General features: G+C 58.0%; 4 protein-coding genes and 1 pseudogene across 4 annotated transcripts; 3 read left to right on the plus strand and 2 right to left on the minus strand.

Annotated features, from left to right (window-relative positions):
- Nucleotides 1-1632: 1632 nt before the first annotated feature.
- DCS_01749 (uncharacterized protein) lies at nt 1633-1941 on the plus strand (the record flags this gene model as incomplete). The annotated part of the gene is made up of 1 exon (XM_040799081.1): nt 1633-1941. The coding sequence occupies one exon, from the start codon at nt 1633-1635 to the stop codon at nt 1939-1941; it is 309 nt and encodes a 102-aa protein (XP_040659964.1).
- A 53-nt stretch (nt 1942-1994) lies between these two features.
- DCS_01750 (uncharacterized protein) lies at nt 1995-2682 on the plus strand (the record flags this gene model as incomplete). The annotated part of the gene is made up of 2 exons (XM_040799082.1): nt 1995-2265; nt 2375-2682. The coding sequence occupies 2 exons, from the start codon at nt 1995-1997 to the stop codon at nt 2680-2682; spliced, it is 579 nt and encodes a 192-aa protein (XP_040659965.1).
- Nucleotides 2683-2715: 33 nt separating this feature from the next.
- DCS_01751 (uncharacterized protein) lies at nt 2716-3630 on the minus strand (the record flags this gene model as incomplete). Its single annotated transcript, XM_040799083.1, has 2 exons — nt 2716-3225; nt 3310-3630. 2 exons carry the CDS (start codon nt 3628-3630, stop codon nt 2716-2718), a joined length of 831 nt encoding a protein of 276 aa, XP_040659966.1.
- Nucleotides 3631-7583: 3953 nt separating this feature from the next.
- Nucleotides 7584-8483, minus strand: DCS_01752 (uncharacterized protein; the record flags this gene model as incomplete). Its single annotated transcript, XM_040799084.1, has 1 exon — nt 7584-8483. One exon carries the CDS (start codon nt 8481-8483, stop codon nt 7584-7586), a length of 900 nt encoding a protein of 299 aa, XP_040659967.1.
- Nucleotides 8484-12118: 3635 nt separating this feature from the next.
- On the plus strand, nt 12119-12679 carry DCS_01753 (annotated as a pseudogene).
- The last annotated feature ends 5949 nt before the right edge of the window (nt 12680-18628 follow it).

Here is an 18628-nt window from a genome sequence, read left to right on the forward strand (position 1 = left end):
GGCCCGTACGGAAGGTCTTACGGAACGGAATATTAAGGGAGGCTGGAAGGGATCTGGGTTGTAGCCCGTTAATATAGCAAAGCCTCTAATAAGCCGCCTTCTATTACAGACCGACCCCCCAGCCGTTCCAGAAGCCGAGGCCCTAAAAAGGCAGCTTAAGGAGGAATCCGATCCATTCCGAACACCCTACAGATCGTACGACGTTAAAGTCCTTATTGCAAAGGTATACGCGCCCGGCTAAGTTGATCGGGCTGCTAGGCGGCTGTTTTGGAAGATTGGCCGGGGCCTTAATGCCCAAAACACTACCCTTGCAGAGGCCTAGGCTAAAATCGCTTAATTGGAATATTAAATCTATCGACTTAAGCCTCTAAAGAAGCAAAAAGTAGCCCAAGATCCCAACGAGCGCTTCGTACAGATTGAATAGATCGTTAAGACTCGAGCAAGACTATAACGGGTGCTAGATCCGGCCCCAATAGCCGCCTTAACGTCTAGTTACGAATTTGAGAGCCTTTGCTTTGAATGGCAGCTTGAATAGATACTCTAGATATTTTATTTTAATATTGCAGTACTGAAAATGCTGCTTTTTTCGGCTTTAAAGTCTGCCGCCTTATCGTCGTGAGGGGTGCCCATCTTGGGGGGTGCCCATCTTGGGGGGGTCCGACTTACCTGTTTGGGACATTCGCTCCAGCATAACCTATACGTCCATGATTATAAGTACTCGTAATAACGGGAACGTCAAATCTTCCTTCGCCACACCTCCAGTCCATTCATCTGGTCGCACGGAGTATTAGTCGATGGTCCAACTATTATCTGTCCCGTTCCGTCCAACCTTGCGCGCTCTACACGATCCACTCGCGACCCATAAAGGTCTCCGTTGCGTGTAATAGAAACATGGTCTCGCCGAGGTCGATTTGGACAACAAGGACTGCTCCGGTACCGTTTGGTTGGGCGACGAAGCCGGCGGGACGAAAATTTCCCCCGTCAGCGGTTGCGGTTCGGTTGCATGACGGTGCAGCTCCGACGCCAGCCCCGTGACGAGCAGCATCCATCGAGCCTTGGTTCGGCAATCTACACAAGGACCGGGCCCAATCCCCGCCGAATCACGGCACTGGTCGGCAAGCAGTAGATGCTACCCCGGCTGCGATGCAACGGCTCACGACAATAGTGGGAGGACGCCGTTGACGTGACGTGCAACGGATGCTGCTCACGCGCAGACGACTGTCCGGGGCGCCATCATGCCACCTGCTTCATGGTTATTCGGGGCACTTGCCATTGCTGTTTGAGAGCTGCCTCTCGCCGCGCAACGAGAGAAGCCATGCCAGGATGGACGACCTCCCGGTGGAGTCGAGTACGTCGTTGTATGAAGCGAAGAATGATGCACCGACGCATCGTGTAGAGAATCCCGGTTGCTCATTGTTGACGACATCACGCCTGCAAAGACTCGTGCCATTGAGCACTGCTGGAGAGCAACATCGAGCGTGCCGGGGATGGCTCCCATCCTTGAGTTGGCTGCGAACGAAGCGACGAGGCGATACGACGAGGCCGGCATCGCAGCATTGCGGCATGGATCATTCACCGGCCTCCGGATCACAGGATCGAATCTCTTCGCAGCCATCTGCACGAATGGCTTGCATGCCCGCAACAGCCACGCAGACGCTCCCCGGCAGGACTTGGGGATTTGAGACGCTGCTCGTGAGGCAAGAGTTTGGAGATAACCAGAAGGCAGCCAAGATGCCCGAGCCTGGCGTCAACGCCATGGTCAACCAGACGCCGGCTGAAACGATGATGAATGCGCATGGCCGCAAAGATGACACTGTCCAAAATCAGCACCAGTTGCCGACTCCAAAATTGATGATTTCGTTCAAGGGGCCATGGGAGATTGGTGGCGGCATTGCACCAACGCACATCAACATGGGGGGCATGCCACGGTACGGGCCGTGAGGGACGAAGACCAAGGGCTGATGAATTGTTTGGAGCACGGTTCAATCTCGACAATGACGCCATGCTCCGTCGCCGAATCTTTGTCGGGCTCTCGCGCCGACGACAGGGACGTCAGGCACTTCCAGTGGCAACCAGAGGAGTTGCACCCAATGGCAATCGCATCACCCCTTGTCGACAATCACCCACGAGCAAGTGAGACGAAGATGACGCATGAAAGCGAAGGCCTGGTCAAGAGCCCTACCGGCGTCGACGTTGTCCTCTCGACTAGAGGAGACGGACGTGCCGGCCGAGCAGGGCCCGTCGTCGAGCAATTGTCCACGCCGGGTTCGTCGGCTTCGACGGCCACCCGATGGCTCAGGGGTTGGCAGACGACATGGAGAGCGATGGCAACGGGCAGCCGTCGGAACAATTGGCCGTGCTTGTCGACGACCAGCCCGAGATCAGGGATTGGCCAACGTCATGGAGAGCGATGGCAACGGGCAGCCGTTCGTCACAGCTACCATTCGGACAGTCGGCCGTGCTTCTCGACGACCACCCCGAGACCAGGGATTGGCCGACGCCATGGAGAGCGATGGCAACGGGCAGCCGTCGGGACAGTCGGCCGTCTTTGTCGGCGGCCACCCCGAGGCCAGAGGGATTGGCAGACGCCATGGAGAGCGATGGCAACGGGCAGCCGTCGGGACAGTCGGCCGTCTTTGTCGGCGGCCACCCCGAGGCCAGAGGGATTGGCAGACGCCATGAAGAGCGATGGCAACGGGCAGCCGTTCGTCACAGCTACCATTCGGACAGTCGGCCGTGCTTCTCGACGCCCCGCAACTCCACGTTTGGGCGCCGTAGGCTACGCTTCGCACGCCGTTCTCCAAGCATGTTCCCGTACCGGAGACGGGACAAGCAGTCGGCGATCTGCACGGAGTTGGTTGGACGGCAGGAGAGGTGAGCTGTCGAACGAGCCATGGCACGCGGTGTGGCCTCGGTGATTGCGTCGACAAACACCAGCCACCCGGGACGACGGCGGCAACGAAGCAACAGCATCTCGTTTGGTCGCGGATGGCAGGGCGATGCGGCCCTTCTTGGCGGGTTGGGAGGGAACATGGCAGTGTCCATGCGTCTTCCGGCCCGCCACGAGACATGCACTCCGAGAACGAGAGGCCCTTGTGGTGTCTGGACAATGGCGTCAGGTGGCCACGCTCGGTGGCCATTGGCGTGCTTCCATGTTGGCCGGAACCGGTGATGCGACGACGGATCCCTCGGGTCGATGGATGCTGGTTCGAGCCGTCGCTCGGCCTGGCGTCATGTTACCTCTCCTTCCATGGCGATGGGACGAATCAATGGGCGCAGCAGGGACGTCGGCGCCGAAGCAGTACTCACGAAACTGGCTGGTCCCGCCTGCGGTGCCACGGCCTCGGCCGGCACGCATCCGCGACGGTCTTTGGTAGGACGGTGCAAACGACGCAGTGGGTTCCGTGGCTGTTGCACAACTCCATTCCCACGTCGGCCCAACGGACAAGGGATGGGATGCGAGCACATGGCCGTGCCCTCTCGCGCTGGCGTTTGAGAGGCCGGTTGCACATCACGTCCGTACGGCGTAGGGAGTTTGTGTACACGTATGATGGGTCCGAGGTACTCGGGCCTGTAGAGGTACTCGGACCTGTAGAGGTACTCGGACCTGTAGAGGTGCACGGAAAGCATGTTCTCCAGGAGATGTGTAGGTTTTGCATATACCCGCCCATCCAGTAGCCGCATGCACAGGTGTACTAGGATTCGAACGTACGAGCTATACACATACTTGTACACACGTGAATGCATGCCTTGCTTCAGGACAGGCATACTTAAGTACGAGTACATGCATCACAAAGTACATGGACTGCAAAAGCACATATTATTAGGACAGGCGTATGAGTGCATGCTTCGCCAAGTTTGCACAAGACCATGAACATAATTATACGTAAGCACTGGCATACTTTGGTGTACATGAAGTACGTAGAATACAGGCAGATGCTTGCCAAAGCACGTATTATTAGGGCAGGCGTACGAGTGCAAGCTTCGCCAGGTTTGCACAAGTCCTAGTACTGTAGTATACTTTGGTGTATATAAAGTACGTGGGATACAGGCAGATGCAATACTTGCAAAAGCACATATTATTAGGGCAGACGTACGAGCGCAAGCTTCACCAGGTTTGCAAAAGTACACGAGTATTATTATACGTACTGGTATACTTGGTTTGGGGCACATAGAGTACGTAGGATACCACATGCTGTCTGGACACGGCACTGTCTGCGGGCGAGGTGTGTGTAGCGTGCAGGCTGCAAGTACAGTACACCTAGGTACTATGCCAGTAGACGCTCGAGTGGTATAATTGTCGGGGTCCGGGGCAGGCGTATGGTGCAGGTTGGTACGCTCGTACAGTGCTGTGCTTATTGTACTAGGTTAGTACGCAGCAGCAACGGGAGCAGGCCTTTCGGTTGATGACGACGGCACGCATCTTGTCGCCGAAAGCTCCTACAAGTTCTGGTATTGCTGTCATACTGTACAGAGTACTCCCTAATGTGTACAAGTAGGTGTGCTGTAATATTGTCGCCAGCACGCACGGAGCGGTGGCATGACAATGGCATGCACAAGTACTGCAAAATACCTATGCACTGCGCACCTGCGGCCCGGGAACCTCCGCTCCGTGTCTCGCCGCCCTTGGCTCCTCCGGCGTGCCGTGTGGGCCGTCCGGCGCCGTGCCAGGCTGGGCGCTGACTTGCGATGACCTGCCCGCCGGCCTGCTCGCCGGCGCTCTTCTCGCAGCTGATCGAACATGTACTGCACTTGTATGTGATGCAAGTGTACCTGCGCGATCATGCAGAGGACTTGCGAATGCGTAGCTGAACGAGTACAGAGCGCTACTGTGCGGCATATGAACGAGTTTGCACTGTACGCATGTGCAGGTATGCACTTGGGTGTGCTGGAGCATTACTCCGTACCTACTGCAGAGCACCTACTTGGATGCCTTAGGTGTAATTACAGTAGTGGTAAGCGCACATGCACTGTATGTGATTACGCTACGGAGTACTCCGTACAGTACGGAGCACTCGTAGGTGAATTGAATAATAATATTGTACGTGTACTGTACATGTCGATGCAGGTTGCATGTACTTTCAGCATTAGTAGTACCAGTACTTGCACAAGTAGCACTTGTACTTGTATCGGCTTCCAGCCACCCGCAGGCTTGCAAGGGTCATCCCGGCCGAATGTTCCAAACGTATCCTGTCGAGCGTCAGCATCCCTTCCAGAATCAGCTCCTTCTCCTCCACGTGCTCATACGACAACAAATGTGCCGGTGCCAGCACTTGATTACAGTACATGCAAGTACAGTACATGTACTTATGGTGTGCAGTAGCTGTACAGTGAGTACAAGTACAACTACTGACACCCAGGCGCAAGAGTACCACTACAGTGCAGTGCAAGTACTGAGTAAGCATGTCGTAGAAAGTACATCCGAGTAGACGCAGTACTTCGGTAAGTAAGTACATGCAATACAAGCCCAGGATACGCCTGAGTAGAGCATGCTCCCCGAGCTAAAGGACTCCCAAGCACTGTGCAAGCAAGTATGCAAAGTATGCCGGTGCCTCTTTTACGTACGAGCAAGTAATGCGGGCACTCCGTACAAGCACAACTACAGCTACTTGAGGTGCGGCACGGAGTCCATGCGACCGACCATCTGTACTGTACATGGAGTGCTTGTGTATTACACGAGTATGGGTAATCAATGCCGCTACGTCCATTCCACTCAACGAACCATAGTAGCACATCCAGCGCAAGACTCACTGCAAGTACTTGTACTTACAACTCACATGTACTTGGCTGGCGGCACGGTGCCAGCAGGACACCCATAACTCAACACCACAAGCCAACACCACAAATCATCGCCACGAATCATCGCCACGAATCATCGCCACAAATCATCGCCACAAATCATCGCCACAAATCATCGCCACAACTCATCGCCACAACTCATCGCCGCAACTCATCGCCGAGCTCATCGCCGCAACACCTCACCACAACACCTCACCCCAGCACCTCACCACAACACCTCACCACAACACCTGCCCGCAACCCATCGCCACGACACGAGCAACAGAGGCTGCATGGCTGCAGATGCATCTATTTGCAACGACAACACACACGCATCTGCAGGCACGCTCGCATCAGGCACGAGTGCAGCACGTCTTCACGCGTACTTGCGCAGACACTTCCATGGACCTGTACGGACATTTTCATATCAGCACTTGACATGCAAGTAAGTCGTTACGTGCTTGCTGGTGCGCCTGCCGGAAGTGTGTTGCAGGTGTACTCTACCGGCGCAGGTTCGGAGTGTGAGTACTTGTATGGAGTAAAGTGATCAAGTACGGTGTTGTATTACTAGTTGCAGATCCTGCTTGCCTAGCACACAAGTGCAGAGCATTCCTTTATCCTGCAACAGGATGCCTTGTTGTCCCCTCACGTAACACGCTGCGTACGGAGCAAGTATAAGCAAGTATGCGAGTAGAAGATAGTTCTGCAAGTACGTAATACGTAAAACGCACCCACACGAGCATCCGTACAGCACCCCGCATCTCGTAGATGGTGGCAGAATTACTCCGTACGGAGCATTCGCACTAGTGCGAAAGTACTGTACTTGGATGACGATTTCCACAGGTGCACTGGCCCTTGTCATTATCATCAGCAAGTATTACTCCGTATTGCACTGTAATATACGGAGTACATGTACAATACTTGCAATCACTCACGCTGGTACCCATTCTCGGTGTGCTTGCTTAACTTACTCAAGTACACCTAAAAGGTCACCGTGCATCGTACGAGGGCTACTACAAGTACTGCCCGGCTGAGCTGCGTACGCGTACCTCTCTCCGCTCGTGCTCGTGCATGCACGTGTACTTGTGCTGCAGGATGAGCACAGGTATTGACAGGGCCCCAAGTATGTTGCTAGCAAATACTTGCGTCGAAGAGCATTGCGAGCATGGTGGTGGGTGCGTGTTCGTGCAGCAGTGTGCAGTGCTTGCGCCGTACAGGGAGTAAGAAAAACGGCACGAGGCCTGGACTTGTGTGCTGCGTGCGCGGTAGAGCAACTATTTCTGCGCCAACTGTGCTGTGCTCAAGGTACTAACCTACAACCACTCCGTACAGGTAGTAATAGATAGCAACCATTTCTGCGCTGGCCGTGCTGCAAGTACTCAAGGTAACTACAACCACTCCGTGCCTGGTACTAAGATAACATGTACTCCGTACTCCATAACGTGTACTGCAAGCACTCCGTAATACGCCGCACGTCGTTCTCGTACAGCAGCCGAGGACCTTGGCGGCCTGTCGGATGCGTCCCTGCCACCACGCGCGCCAGGCAGCAGGCCTCACCACTCGCCTGTCGTCGCGCGACATCTCTGCCGAAAAAAGAAAAAAAAATCATTAGACGGCTCCCGTGGCATCACGCCAACGGCCATGACCCGGACAAGGTGTACAATCGTGCATGCTATGCGATGGCGAAAGTCGGAAACAAGGAGACCTGCCGAGGGGCCATCCCCTGAACAGGCTTGCGAAATCGTCAGCCGTCAAGAGACGAGCAAGAGCGTGCGGCTGGGCGACGGGACGGGGCATCGGCCCCCTCATCTCATCTCCTCCATCGGCACCGTCGCGCCGTAGAAGCCGCCGTCGTCGGCACCCGAGGCGGCGCACGCTTGGCAGACGCCGCCGCCGTAGACGCGCGTGTGTCGGGTCCAGCCGGCACCGTCCTCGCCCCGAAAGGAGAGAATCTCGCCCCGGACGTCAATCTCTCGCCGTCGCTGGCGCGCCTCCCCGGCGCTCGACGAGTGCGGCGGCGGCGGCGGCGGGCTCGGGGGGCAACCCGTCGACGAGCCCGACGACAGGGTCGAGTCGGCCGACGGCGAATGCGCGCGGGGGTCGACGGGCATCATCTTGTGGTAGGAGCGACGGCGCGGCGTCGAGGGATCACGCTCGCTCGTGCGCACCGACGACGCCGTCGAGCTCGTGTAGTCGGGGTTCGGCTGATGGATGAAGCTGTCCTCGAGGTGCGGCGGCCCGCGCTCGACGGAGAAGACGGCGGCGCTCAGCTCGGGCGGCGGCGAGACGAAGCGTCCCGGAAGGGCGTCGGGGCCCCTCGTCCACCGGCCATCGACCGACGACGGCTTCGCACGGCGGGGCGCTCCGTCGAGGACGAGGTTCGGGCTCGCACCGGCGCCAGCCGAGGCCGTCGTCGTCGTCGTCTCTCGCCGCCACTTTTCTCGCTCGTCGTGGCCGTCGGGCGCCGCGTCCGCGCCACGGGGCTGAGCTGCCGGGCCGCGCCACCAGGACGAGGCATGGCGCACGCAGCAGCGGGCGATGACGAAGAGCGCAAAGACCGTCAGGCCGCTCTGCGCCACGGCCCAGGGGGAATGCTCGCCCGTCAAGGCGTCGTAGGGGTAGTCGCCGTCGTGCTCGAACCAGAGCGTCGACGGCCCGCCGGCCGCAAGACCTCGGCCTGTGGGAGGCATGCCTGTGGGAGGCATGCCTGTGTGCTCGTGCTGTAGTTTCGTGGCGGCTTTCCGCTCGCGCCGTCACCGACCGCTTCAGCGAAGCCGGCCTCTTTGCGCACTCGCGACGGCGCCGCGGGGGAAGATGGCGGCTGGTCGTCGACGTCGACGGCGATGTCGGCGACAGGGACAAGTCACACCGCTCGCCTGTCAAACGGCGGCGTCGTTGGGAGCTCTTCCTCTCCGGACTCGTGCAAGGTTCGGGCCGTGACCGAGGAAGAGGGAATCGTCGGCAAGGGTGGCGAGGGATGTCGACGGTATCGTATCGTGCGGGGATGGGCAGCGACGACGGCGAGAGCGTCGAGGGTGCGAGGGTGAGAGAAGGTACGCCCGTCAAGCGTCGACGAGAGACGGCGACGACGTGATGGTCTGTCTGTCTGTCTGTCTGCCTGCCTGCCTGCCTGCCTGCCTGCCTGCCTGCCCGAGTGTCCGCCCGCCCAGTCTGCCCGCCGGTCTGCCTGTCTGTTCAAGTGACGATCCGGGAGGGGTCAGCCATAAGGTGTGGGCGCCGTTGTCGTCGAGGTGGGTGTAGGTGTAGGTGTAAGTAGGTGTAGTGGCGGCGGCGTGCCAAGACTCGCTCCAGCGGACAAGCAAGCGAGTCGGAGAGGGAACATGGGTACCGCAGCGTATTATATGCCAGCACAAGGAAAGCAGACGAGGCAACGAACTGTCTTGACGAACGGGGGGGGAATGACTCGAGGGGGAGGGGCGGTTTAAGTGTACCGAGCTGTCCTGGACTCGTTATCATGGGCACCAAGGCAGGGACGAGCCACTTGCCAGTACGTACTTGCTCTCAAGCACGGAGCAGCATGACATGTGTACTTGGTACCTTGCCAGTCCGTGGTGGCACGGCGTTGGTGCGTACCGGCACTAGTGGGCGTGTACAATGTACTTGCTTGTATGGAGTACATGTAAGTACATGCAAAGGCCTGCTCGGTACATGTACTTACTTGCACCCACATGTACGTGCAAGTACGTGCTGAATGTACCAGCCGTGCATCGACAGCTACCTGCTGGCACGTCCGCTTGCCAGAATGTGGGCGGCACAGCGAGTAGGTGCACACCTAGGTGTGCTTGCGGGTGTGCAATAACTCGCTGGCGTGCAACAACTCGCTGGCGTGCAAGTACTCGCTGGCGTGCAAGTACTCGCTGGCGTGCGCAGGTACTCGCTGGCGTGGACTCCGTGCAGTGCAAGTACGTACTTGCCGGCGCAGGCACATGTACCATGCACCTACGGTACGAATCTATACCCGTCGCTGGATCCTGCTAGTTCTATTCATGCTGCGTGCTAGGCACGGGTACGGGGACGCTACGGAGCACGCTACGGAGTACTCCGTACTGCTGCTGGCATTGGGCGCAGGCACATGGACGGGAGTCGGTGTGCCGTACAGTGCTTGCTTCCACCGCTCGTCGCGTGCTCGTACGACTGCGATACGGGCACTCCGCGCAGCAATACTTGGTAATTGCATGGATGGTAATATGCATGTACTTACTTGCATGTACGGGGTACACCTGCAAGTCCTGTCGGCATACCTACTTGTCACGTAGGTGTAAGCACTCTATTGTACACGTACAGCGTACCTCGTAGGTACGACGAGCTCATTCGGCACGACGAACTGCCTCGACTGACCACGACACCAGCTGCACCGCACACCCGCTCACACCTGAGTGTAAGTGCTCGACTTTGACGGGACAACGGAGGGAAAAAGTCGAGCACTCGCACTGGTCGGTGGTCTGGCGCACTAGCAGGGTCCAGGCGAAACCCACTCGCCATTCGGGAGTCTCCCGCCAGGCCAGCCACCACTGCCTCGACGACGCACACTTCAGCTGTCCTCCTCGGTGCTGGCTGTTTTCGATCAGGACGGACCGCACGGCGCACAGCTCGGCCGGCCATGCGCACGTGGAGGGCTCGCGTCGACAAATGCATGAGCAAGTACGCCGACGAGCAGCAGCCACGGCGGCGTCGATGCAGCCTTTGCCTCGCCCTTGCTCCTCTCTCTCGCCCGGTGTCACGCCTGCACCGTGGCGTGTGCTGTGCAGGCAGCGAGCGCCTGCCGGCCTGCTTGCGAGCGGTGGCATGCAGAGGCACTCGGCACCAGGCGCAGAGGCTACGCGTGCCAGAACGTGGAGCAGACGCCTTTGCGCCGTCGAGGGAAAGAATCGGCTGCCAGCTACCTAGTATGCAGCCAGCGCGCAGCCTCCAAATGTTCTCCCGGGACCGTCGTCTCAGCGAGTTCCTGCCGTGGCGGACGGACCCTGGTTTTCAGCGCCAGAGCGATCGGGCAGCCATTCATGGCGCATGCAAGCGTGTGCTTGCACCTGTGGAAGGGTTTGTACTGTACAGTACTGTACGGAGTGCAGTAAGGAGTAAGCGGTACGGAGCACTCTGTACGGGTACGGAGTACTTGCATGTAAATACTGAAGTATTACTGCAGTTGTGTTTCCTGCACTGCAGTACTGTAGAGAGTACTTGGCAGGTCGGCAGCTGTACTCTGTAGCTGTGCTGGGGGTCTGACCATCCAGCTGGGCCCGGCCACAAGCGGCGCTGCTAGCGACGCCAGGGTCGCCCCATGGCGGGGATGGCCAGCGACTCTCCAGCTGAGGTGAGCCCTACCCGCACATACGTGAGCCCGGCACGGCGCATTCGGCACCGTTCCCGGGCTTGTCCATACTCGTACTCGCTCGTACTCGCACACACGCGCGAGGGCCATGGGCTGGCGGATTCGCAACATTCGCCAATAATTACTGCTCGAGGGCGTGCACCCCCCCCCTTTTTTATCCTGGCCGGGGGGGGGGGTGATCCGGGGACGTCGGTTGGACCGTCGACGAGGCCATGGTGCGGTGGTGCGAGATGCCGCTGCGATGACTTGCTGTGCGTTGTGCGTGCGAGCACCGTATGCGTGCAAGCAGTGCCTGTGCACCCATGCTGTGCCGCGGCGGCTGGTGAGAGCACGAGGCCATCGCATGTGCACACACCGTGCGGTGTCCTGGGTACCACGAGCAGGTAGTAGGCATGCGCGAGCGGCCAAGTACCTGTACCTTGTCCAAGTATGACTTGCTCTGCAACTGCACTCTGCACAGCAGTCGTATCGGCACACAACGGTACGATACGTATGCACGCAAGTAAGTACATGTACGTCCCTCACTTGCTCTGCACTCTGCAAAACAGTCGTATCCGCACACAACGGTACGATACGTACTGTACTAGGTAAGTATGCACGCAAGTACATGTCCCAAGTACTTGCTGTAAGTACTAACCTAGTATTAATTACTAGGTAGTTACAGTATGGCTTGCTCTGCACTCTGCAAAACAGTCGTGTCCGCACACAACGATACGCAAGTATGCACCCGAGTACATGTACGTCTCAAGCATGACTTTCTCTACACTCTGTGCAAAACAGTCGTATCCGCACACGACGGTACGATGCGTACGCACGCAAGTACATGCACGTCCACTCGTCCGCCTCGTCGTTCAACGTGCCGTCGCGAATCGAATAGGCTCCATGTGCGTGCTCCGTACCACGCATGCGTCGGCCACGAACCGCCGCAGGCACCCCCACGGCACTCGTGCCTGGCGTCGCAGCCGTCGTCGGACGGCATGAAACTTTCAGCAGCCGCACGATCCTGTGCCGCCTCCGCCGCCGCGCGTGGGTGGTGCAGGGGGGGTGAGCCCTACCGAGGGAGGAGTGCGCGTGGAGGAGGGGCGCCGGCCGTGGGCGCTAGGCGTCGTCGGGGCACGCGCGGGACGCTCGTCGTTTGCGGGCCGTGGGTGTGGCGTCGGTCACGCAGGCCAGAGGAGCCGGTTCGGCACTGTGATTGTCCTTCTTTCAGCTGGCCTCGTCCGCCGCCGCCTGGTTGGGACCGACGAGGACCGCCGAGGGGGCGCCATGGTTGTCGAGGTGGCGAGAACAAGCACGGCGAGGCAGAGGACGGGCCCGGCAAAGGATGGACGGATGATGCGACGCGGAGCACGCAGTCGCATGGGCAGAAAGGCAGGCACGCATTCGGCCGGTGGCGGTCGAAAGGCTGGCCGCCGAGCCGAGTCGAGTCGAGAGGAAATCCTGCTCGCTACGGATCGAGGGCACCGGATAGATGGATTGTCGAGCGTGCGGGAGGAGGCGAGCCGGAGCGCGAGGGCACCGGACTGGCCGTCGAGCGTGCGTAAGGAGTAAGTAGGTGTGCCAGTGACGGCTAGCGCAGCACAAAAAGTGTCCGGGCTGGAGCACTAGCAAGATGCGCTTGCAGCACCATGACTTGCAGGTCGGTCGAGCACCGACCTTGCGTCGGGACCAAGTCTGGCATCGACAAGACGGCGTAGTTGCTGCACAGCACAGTAATTATTTGGTTGAGCACTTGGAACACTGCCACTGCCGCAGAGGCTCATACCGCAGAGGCTCGTGGGTTGACAGGAACAAGCAGAGACAGGTATGGGTCCACGGCCAATCGCGGCCGTTGCTTTCACCTGCTTGCACCGCACACGCACGCAACGCTACGTGGTATTGCCTGCATGCTTGCCCGTACTTGGGCATGCCTTGTTATCATTATTCCCTGCGTACTTGTACTTGCCGTGCACCTACCAAAGTACGCATCAAATCAACACACGACAGTCAAGTGCATGCAAGCAAGTACTCTACTCTGTACGCATGCACCCATGCCGCAGAGGCAGCAACCGTCGGGCAATGGACGGCGCGCGATGCGAAAGAAGCAAACAAGTCACGAGATGCACGCACCGTCCGTTGGGGCAAGAGAGTCGAGCGCCAAGTGCCAAGAGATAACAAAGGACGCACGCGAGCCAGCTCTCGGCACCGGCTGTCGTGGCCCAATCGCCACGGGCCCGCTCCGTAGGCTTGCATGCATCGCTGGCTATTGCAAGGAATGGCAGGTAATGGCAAGTAAGTCGGTGCAAGCAACGCAACTGTTGGGTCAACATCGACGAGCTCCCATATCTGCTCGTGCCCGTGCCCGTGCCCGGAGCGATGCGTGTGCGCTCGTACGGGGCGCATGGACACGTCGTGCATGCATGGGCGAGTAAGTAAAGTACCTAGTACTTGCGTGTACGCTGGTGCATGCCAACGGAATATGCCAGTACAGCGCAGGTGGTAGTTAGTTCCGGCGAAACTGCGAATCCCAACGGAATATGCAGGTACAGTGCAAGTAGTAACTCCACCCAAGTACTTACTCTCCTTGCTGCTTTTGCTGCTTGCACCCACCACTGCAAGGAATAATACTTGGTTGCCATTTCAAGCTTCCATCTGCTTACGTACGGCACCTGTGGCACCTGTGCTCGCGCGCACTCGTTTGCGCCGCTGGACAAATTCTTGTGCGCTGCAACGCCTTTCCCATCGGAACGGACATGACCACTCTACCTACTCCGTGCACGAATGCGCCGGCAAACACCACCCACGCGCAACGGCTCTGACGTGAGCAGCCCGCAAGGAGCGTGCCGGGTGTTGGGCGCCGGTGCAGGGCGCTAGGATGCGGGTGCTCCTGCTACGCATGCACGGTTCAACTCGACCGAATCCTCCCTCTGCTGCCTGCTGGCGACGGAATCGCCGCGGGCGACAAACGACGGCGTCTAGACTCGAGGGGCTGCGGCGATGGGCCTTTTATCCAAAACGCTGTGATCGGCACTGCAAACCCTGCCCAGCTGAGATGACCCACCGGCAGCAACCCCTTCAACCAGTCTTCTAGAATGCAGACTTGGACGCGACCCCACAAAAGGTACCCTGCCTCCCATACCCTGGCCAGCCATTTCCTCTGGTGGGCGCAGGCACCTGCAGCGTGCTGATGCTACGTGGGCCACCACTGGACATCCTTACCTGCAGTACTCCGTACACCGTACTGTACATGTAGTTGCACTCTGTACATGTAGATGACTCCGTACAGAGCACTTACGGTACTTACATGTCGTTGTATAAGTACGGAGTACCTAATGGTTAGGTAGCAAGTAAAAACTACCAACTTCCGTACATGTACGGAGTACGGTGTACGGAGTACTCACAGTAGGTGTATGCCTAATACTCGGTAACCACCAACTTGGGTGTACACTTACAGCGCTGCAAGGTACACTTGCGAGTACTGTGGTGCAAGGAGGCGCAGAGTCGCTGCATTGCTTGCCACGTGCACTCGCGATAGCAGGTGTACAAGTACCTGTGCGGCAAGGTGCGTGCGTTCCTTAAGCACCGGAGCAAGTACAGCAAGTCAAGGAGTGCTCTACTTCCTTGGCCGGTACGAGAAACGGCCGACGCATTCAAACGCAGAGTGCGAGTGCGACGAGGTATGGCTGCGCGACGACGAAACGGGCCCAACCACTCACTGCACATGTAGATGCAAGGATGGCATTTACTTGCTGTGGAAGCAACCGCTATGCCGAGGAGTAACTGTCAGGATGGCTCATTCTGCGCAGAGCACTTGTCCCTTAATAGGTACGTATAGTACGGCGTCAACTGCTGTAATTGCGAGGCCTGCATCCACTGCTTGTGCATGTAATGTACGCTCCGCGCTTGGAGGCCTGTCCCGTACTTGTCCTTCGGTACTTGGTCGTGGGTGTAATTTATTACTGTACGTACTTGCATACTAGGTATACTGTACATGTATTACTCCGTACAGAGTTTGTTTTGGCGGATGCTTATTCCGCGACTCCTACAGTACGGTATTACTGTACTTGCCTGCCTGTACGACTTTCGTCCGTGCAGGTGCCCTCCATCTACTTACTTACTTGCTGTACGGAGTACGGAGTACAGTAATACTTCATCACCGCTACTGGCAATCAAGTACGGCACACACCCCCCTTTGGTGTTGGTGCCCCGTAGTTGTTCGTCGTGCTACCCACAACCTATGCCGCCAAGACTACGCCCCGCAGGCGGCGAGAGCCGCATCGCATCTGCTCGACGACCGTCGCCTGCCTGCGCGGTCCTGCATTTTCCTTTTCCGCCCGGGCCTTGACCCGGCCGACGACCTTTTGATCCCGACAGGCCTCGTGTCGCATCGTGCTTGCTGCGCACCGTGCCATCGGTGCCCACGAGTGGTCCCGAGACGACCTGGGCCCCTTGTCGGCGGTGGCCGATGCCGTCTCGAAACAAAGGTGCCATGCCACGTCGCAACGCGGGCTTCCGATGCTGATGCTCGGTCGGGCCAACATCCTGCGTCCGCTCGTCAAGCGCGCCAAGGTCTCCAGCCATCGGCATCGAGATGTCGGCCGTGAGACTGTGTTTGACAGCAATTTACGAGCATTGCCGAGTGGTGCGCTCGCCGAGGGGTGCGCTCGCCGGGACAGGTGCTGGGAAGAGCCGCTGCGGGACAGGTGCGGGCGGTCGTGGCCTGACTGGCATGCGCACCTCTGTGCCGGCCCGCCCCCCAAACGCCCCCCCGCTCATCGTCCCTCGTCGTCAGCCTCCAGCAAAACTGCATTCCGTTGCCGCACGGCGCCGTGGCCGAAAAAGCATCGGTTGGCACCCGCCGCGGCAGGAATCCTGCCGTCTCACCTGGCCTGCGCGGTACCCGTCCTTCGTCATGTCCGTGGCTGCTCGTCGACGTATACGTCATCCCTTGCTGCGACACCAGCCCGTGGGCCGGTTCCGCGCTGTCGTTGCTATTTTGGAGCATGCCGTCATGACGGCCGACAAGCCTGATCAGCACAGCCTGGTCCTTGCCGGAGGAATAGCACCTTGCATGCAATGTACAGTACGGTATGAACACGTCAGCGCGCATGTACTTATGTAATGAGGTGTATGCAACTACATGTGCTCTGTGCTTGGAGACGAGTACTTTAGTAATGCCGTACGGAGCAAGTATTAATACTGTAATGCTTGCAAGTGATTCCTCAAGTGCTTGGGTGTACATCCAAGTACAGTACGGAGTACACCTACCCCTATACTCGCTAGTACTCGGATAAGCACTTACCCACGATGACACGAACCCCACACGTCCTTTCCCCACGTACAGAGTGCTGTATCGGCACTGCTCGTACCGAGCACACCTCCTGCGGCGTACAGTAGGAGGTGCCCTGTAATAGCCTGTACTGCAGGTAATGCTCCAGCGACTACAGTAATCCCTGGCACGACCACCGCTACTTGCACTCGCCAGCGTGCATGACTGTATAACTGCACGGAGAACAGAGCACGCCCACCCCTACAGTACAGTACAGTACGTACTATAAACGTTCATAGGTAATTGTTATCTGTTGCTGAAATGATCATCATAAAAGCGAATAAACCCAAAAAACCCAAGGTACTGCTGCCGCTGACGTCGTGCGCCGTGCAAACCTGCGTGCATTCGACTCCCTAGTACTCGCGCAATCGACACCGCGCACGGCTCTAGTGGCTCAGCTTCGTGTGCATGCAGTTGTTCGCCATGTGGCATGATGTCGCTATATCCAAGTATGCATACATATCCGAGTACCAAGGCATCTACAGTACGCGGACATGTGTACACCCAAGTAGGTACTAATACACGTACTGTACTCCGTACCTGTACTCCGTACTTGCACGCCGTACTCCGTACTTTGAGAGTCTTGGCCGTGCTATGGCCATCTTTCCTTTCAACGCACGACGTGCCCGAACCGATCGACCGGCCTGTCAATCGACCGCGTCCCACCCATCGGCGCCTTGCTTTCCTCGTCTGCCGTTCCTCGCCATGCTACCCTTTCAGCTGCCCTCGGAACGCCTCCTTTGTCTCGTTGACGACCAGCACCGCCCAGGGTTGGGTGGGAAAGGGACCCAGCCGGCCAAGGATTGGGACCGAGGCATCGGCAGGGTCGGACGGCACCTTGGCCACCGACGCTCGCTCCCTGCCGGCTCGTGACGCGGGTCGTCGGAAAGAGTCATGTCGCCGCCCGGCAGGCGTCGTGTCCCGAGCTGGCTCTGGCGTTCAAGTGGGTGCGTGCTGGAAATGGACGGCCGACAAGATGATTTGCGCCAGGACGCACATGACGAACCTGATTTCCCTGTCGGCACATTTCTCGTACGTTCCGTTCCGACCATGCCAGCGCGCGCCGGAATTATGGATTGCCTTGGGAGATGAATGCACCCAACCGCGCGTACATGCTGCAATGAATTCCGACGTGTGCAGAGGTGGGTGCCGCTGTCTGAATTCTCGGCGTCATGGCCGCACATCTGCATGCGAACCTGGTTCCTGGTATCAACCATCCTAGTTGTACAGTATACTTGCAGTACTCGGGGTACATGCAAAGCAATTACTGTACATGTACATGCATGTGAACAAGACAGCCAGTCCAACGGTGCCCGCCACGCTGTTCCTGCAGCAGGTCGCGCACCCCCCCCCCCCCAAGGTAGTGCCGAAGCACCTGCTGATGGCGGCTAGTGGCCAGCTCGGTAGGTGTCTCGTGTAGCCACAGCTAGGTACTAGGCACTAAGCCAGGTACATTTATAGGCACCTACATTAGTACTAAGAACCTACCTACTAGTAAGTTGGTAAGTATGGCCGCACTATCAGCTCAGCCTGTCCCGTCCCCGCTCGGATTCCGCTGTGCAACCAAGTAATTACTAGGAACCTAGTACTCCGTACTCCGTACCTAGAAGTTAATTACCAAGTACTTACGGAGTAATACTCCGTACTTAATCAAGTACATCAATTACTGTAATTTTTACATGTACTGTTCATGCACGGAGCACTTCAAACTCCGTGCCACGCAAGCAATCAATACACTGTAGTTGCAAGTACTCGAGTGCATGTGCACCTACAGGAGTACTTACAGTACTGCACAGTACTTGCACCTACGGGCAGGTCAAGGTCAGCCAGCCATGACACATGGCCCTGGCCGACATACAGACAGTGCGTGCTCGCACAATACAGGCGCAAGGTGCTGTACGACGTCGGTGCCTAGTGCGCAAGTACGGTATTGGCCACCGACCATCCAGCAGTGTCCTTGTACTTAACTACTAGACCTAGTAAGCACTTGACTACCTACCTAGTACTCGTGGCGTGCTGGTGCCGTAAGCACTCGCGCACTCGCACTGTATACAGTGATTCGTGTACCCGTCTGTCCAGTAAATAATGCATGTCCTCGTCCGAACCTGCGACGTTGGCATGCCGCTCCCTCGTGCAGAAGAGGCGCGCGAGCCGAAACATTCCTCGGCGCCCACCCATGACTGCTGCCGCAA

Source organism: Drechmeria coniospora, chromosome 01 (assembly GCF_001625195.1).
Source record: "Drechmeria coniospora strain ARSEF 6962 chromosome 01, whole genome shotgun sequence".
In the NCBI taxonomy this organism is placed as follows: domain Eukaryota; kingdom Fungi; phylum Ascomycota; class Sordariomycetes; order Hypocreales; family Ophiocordycipitaceae; genus Drechmeria; species Drechmeria coniospora.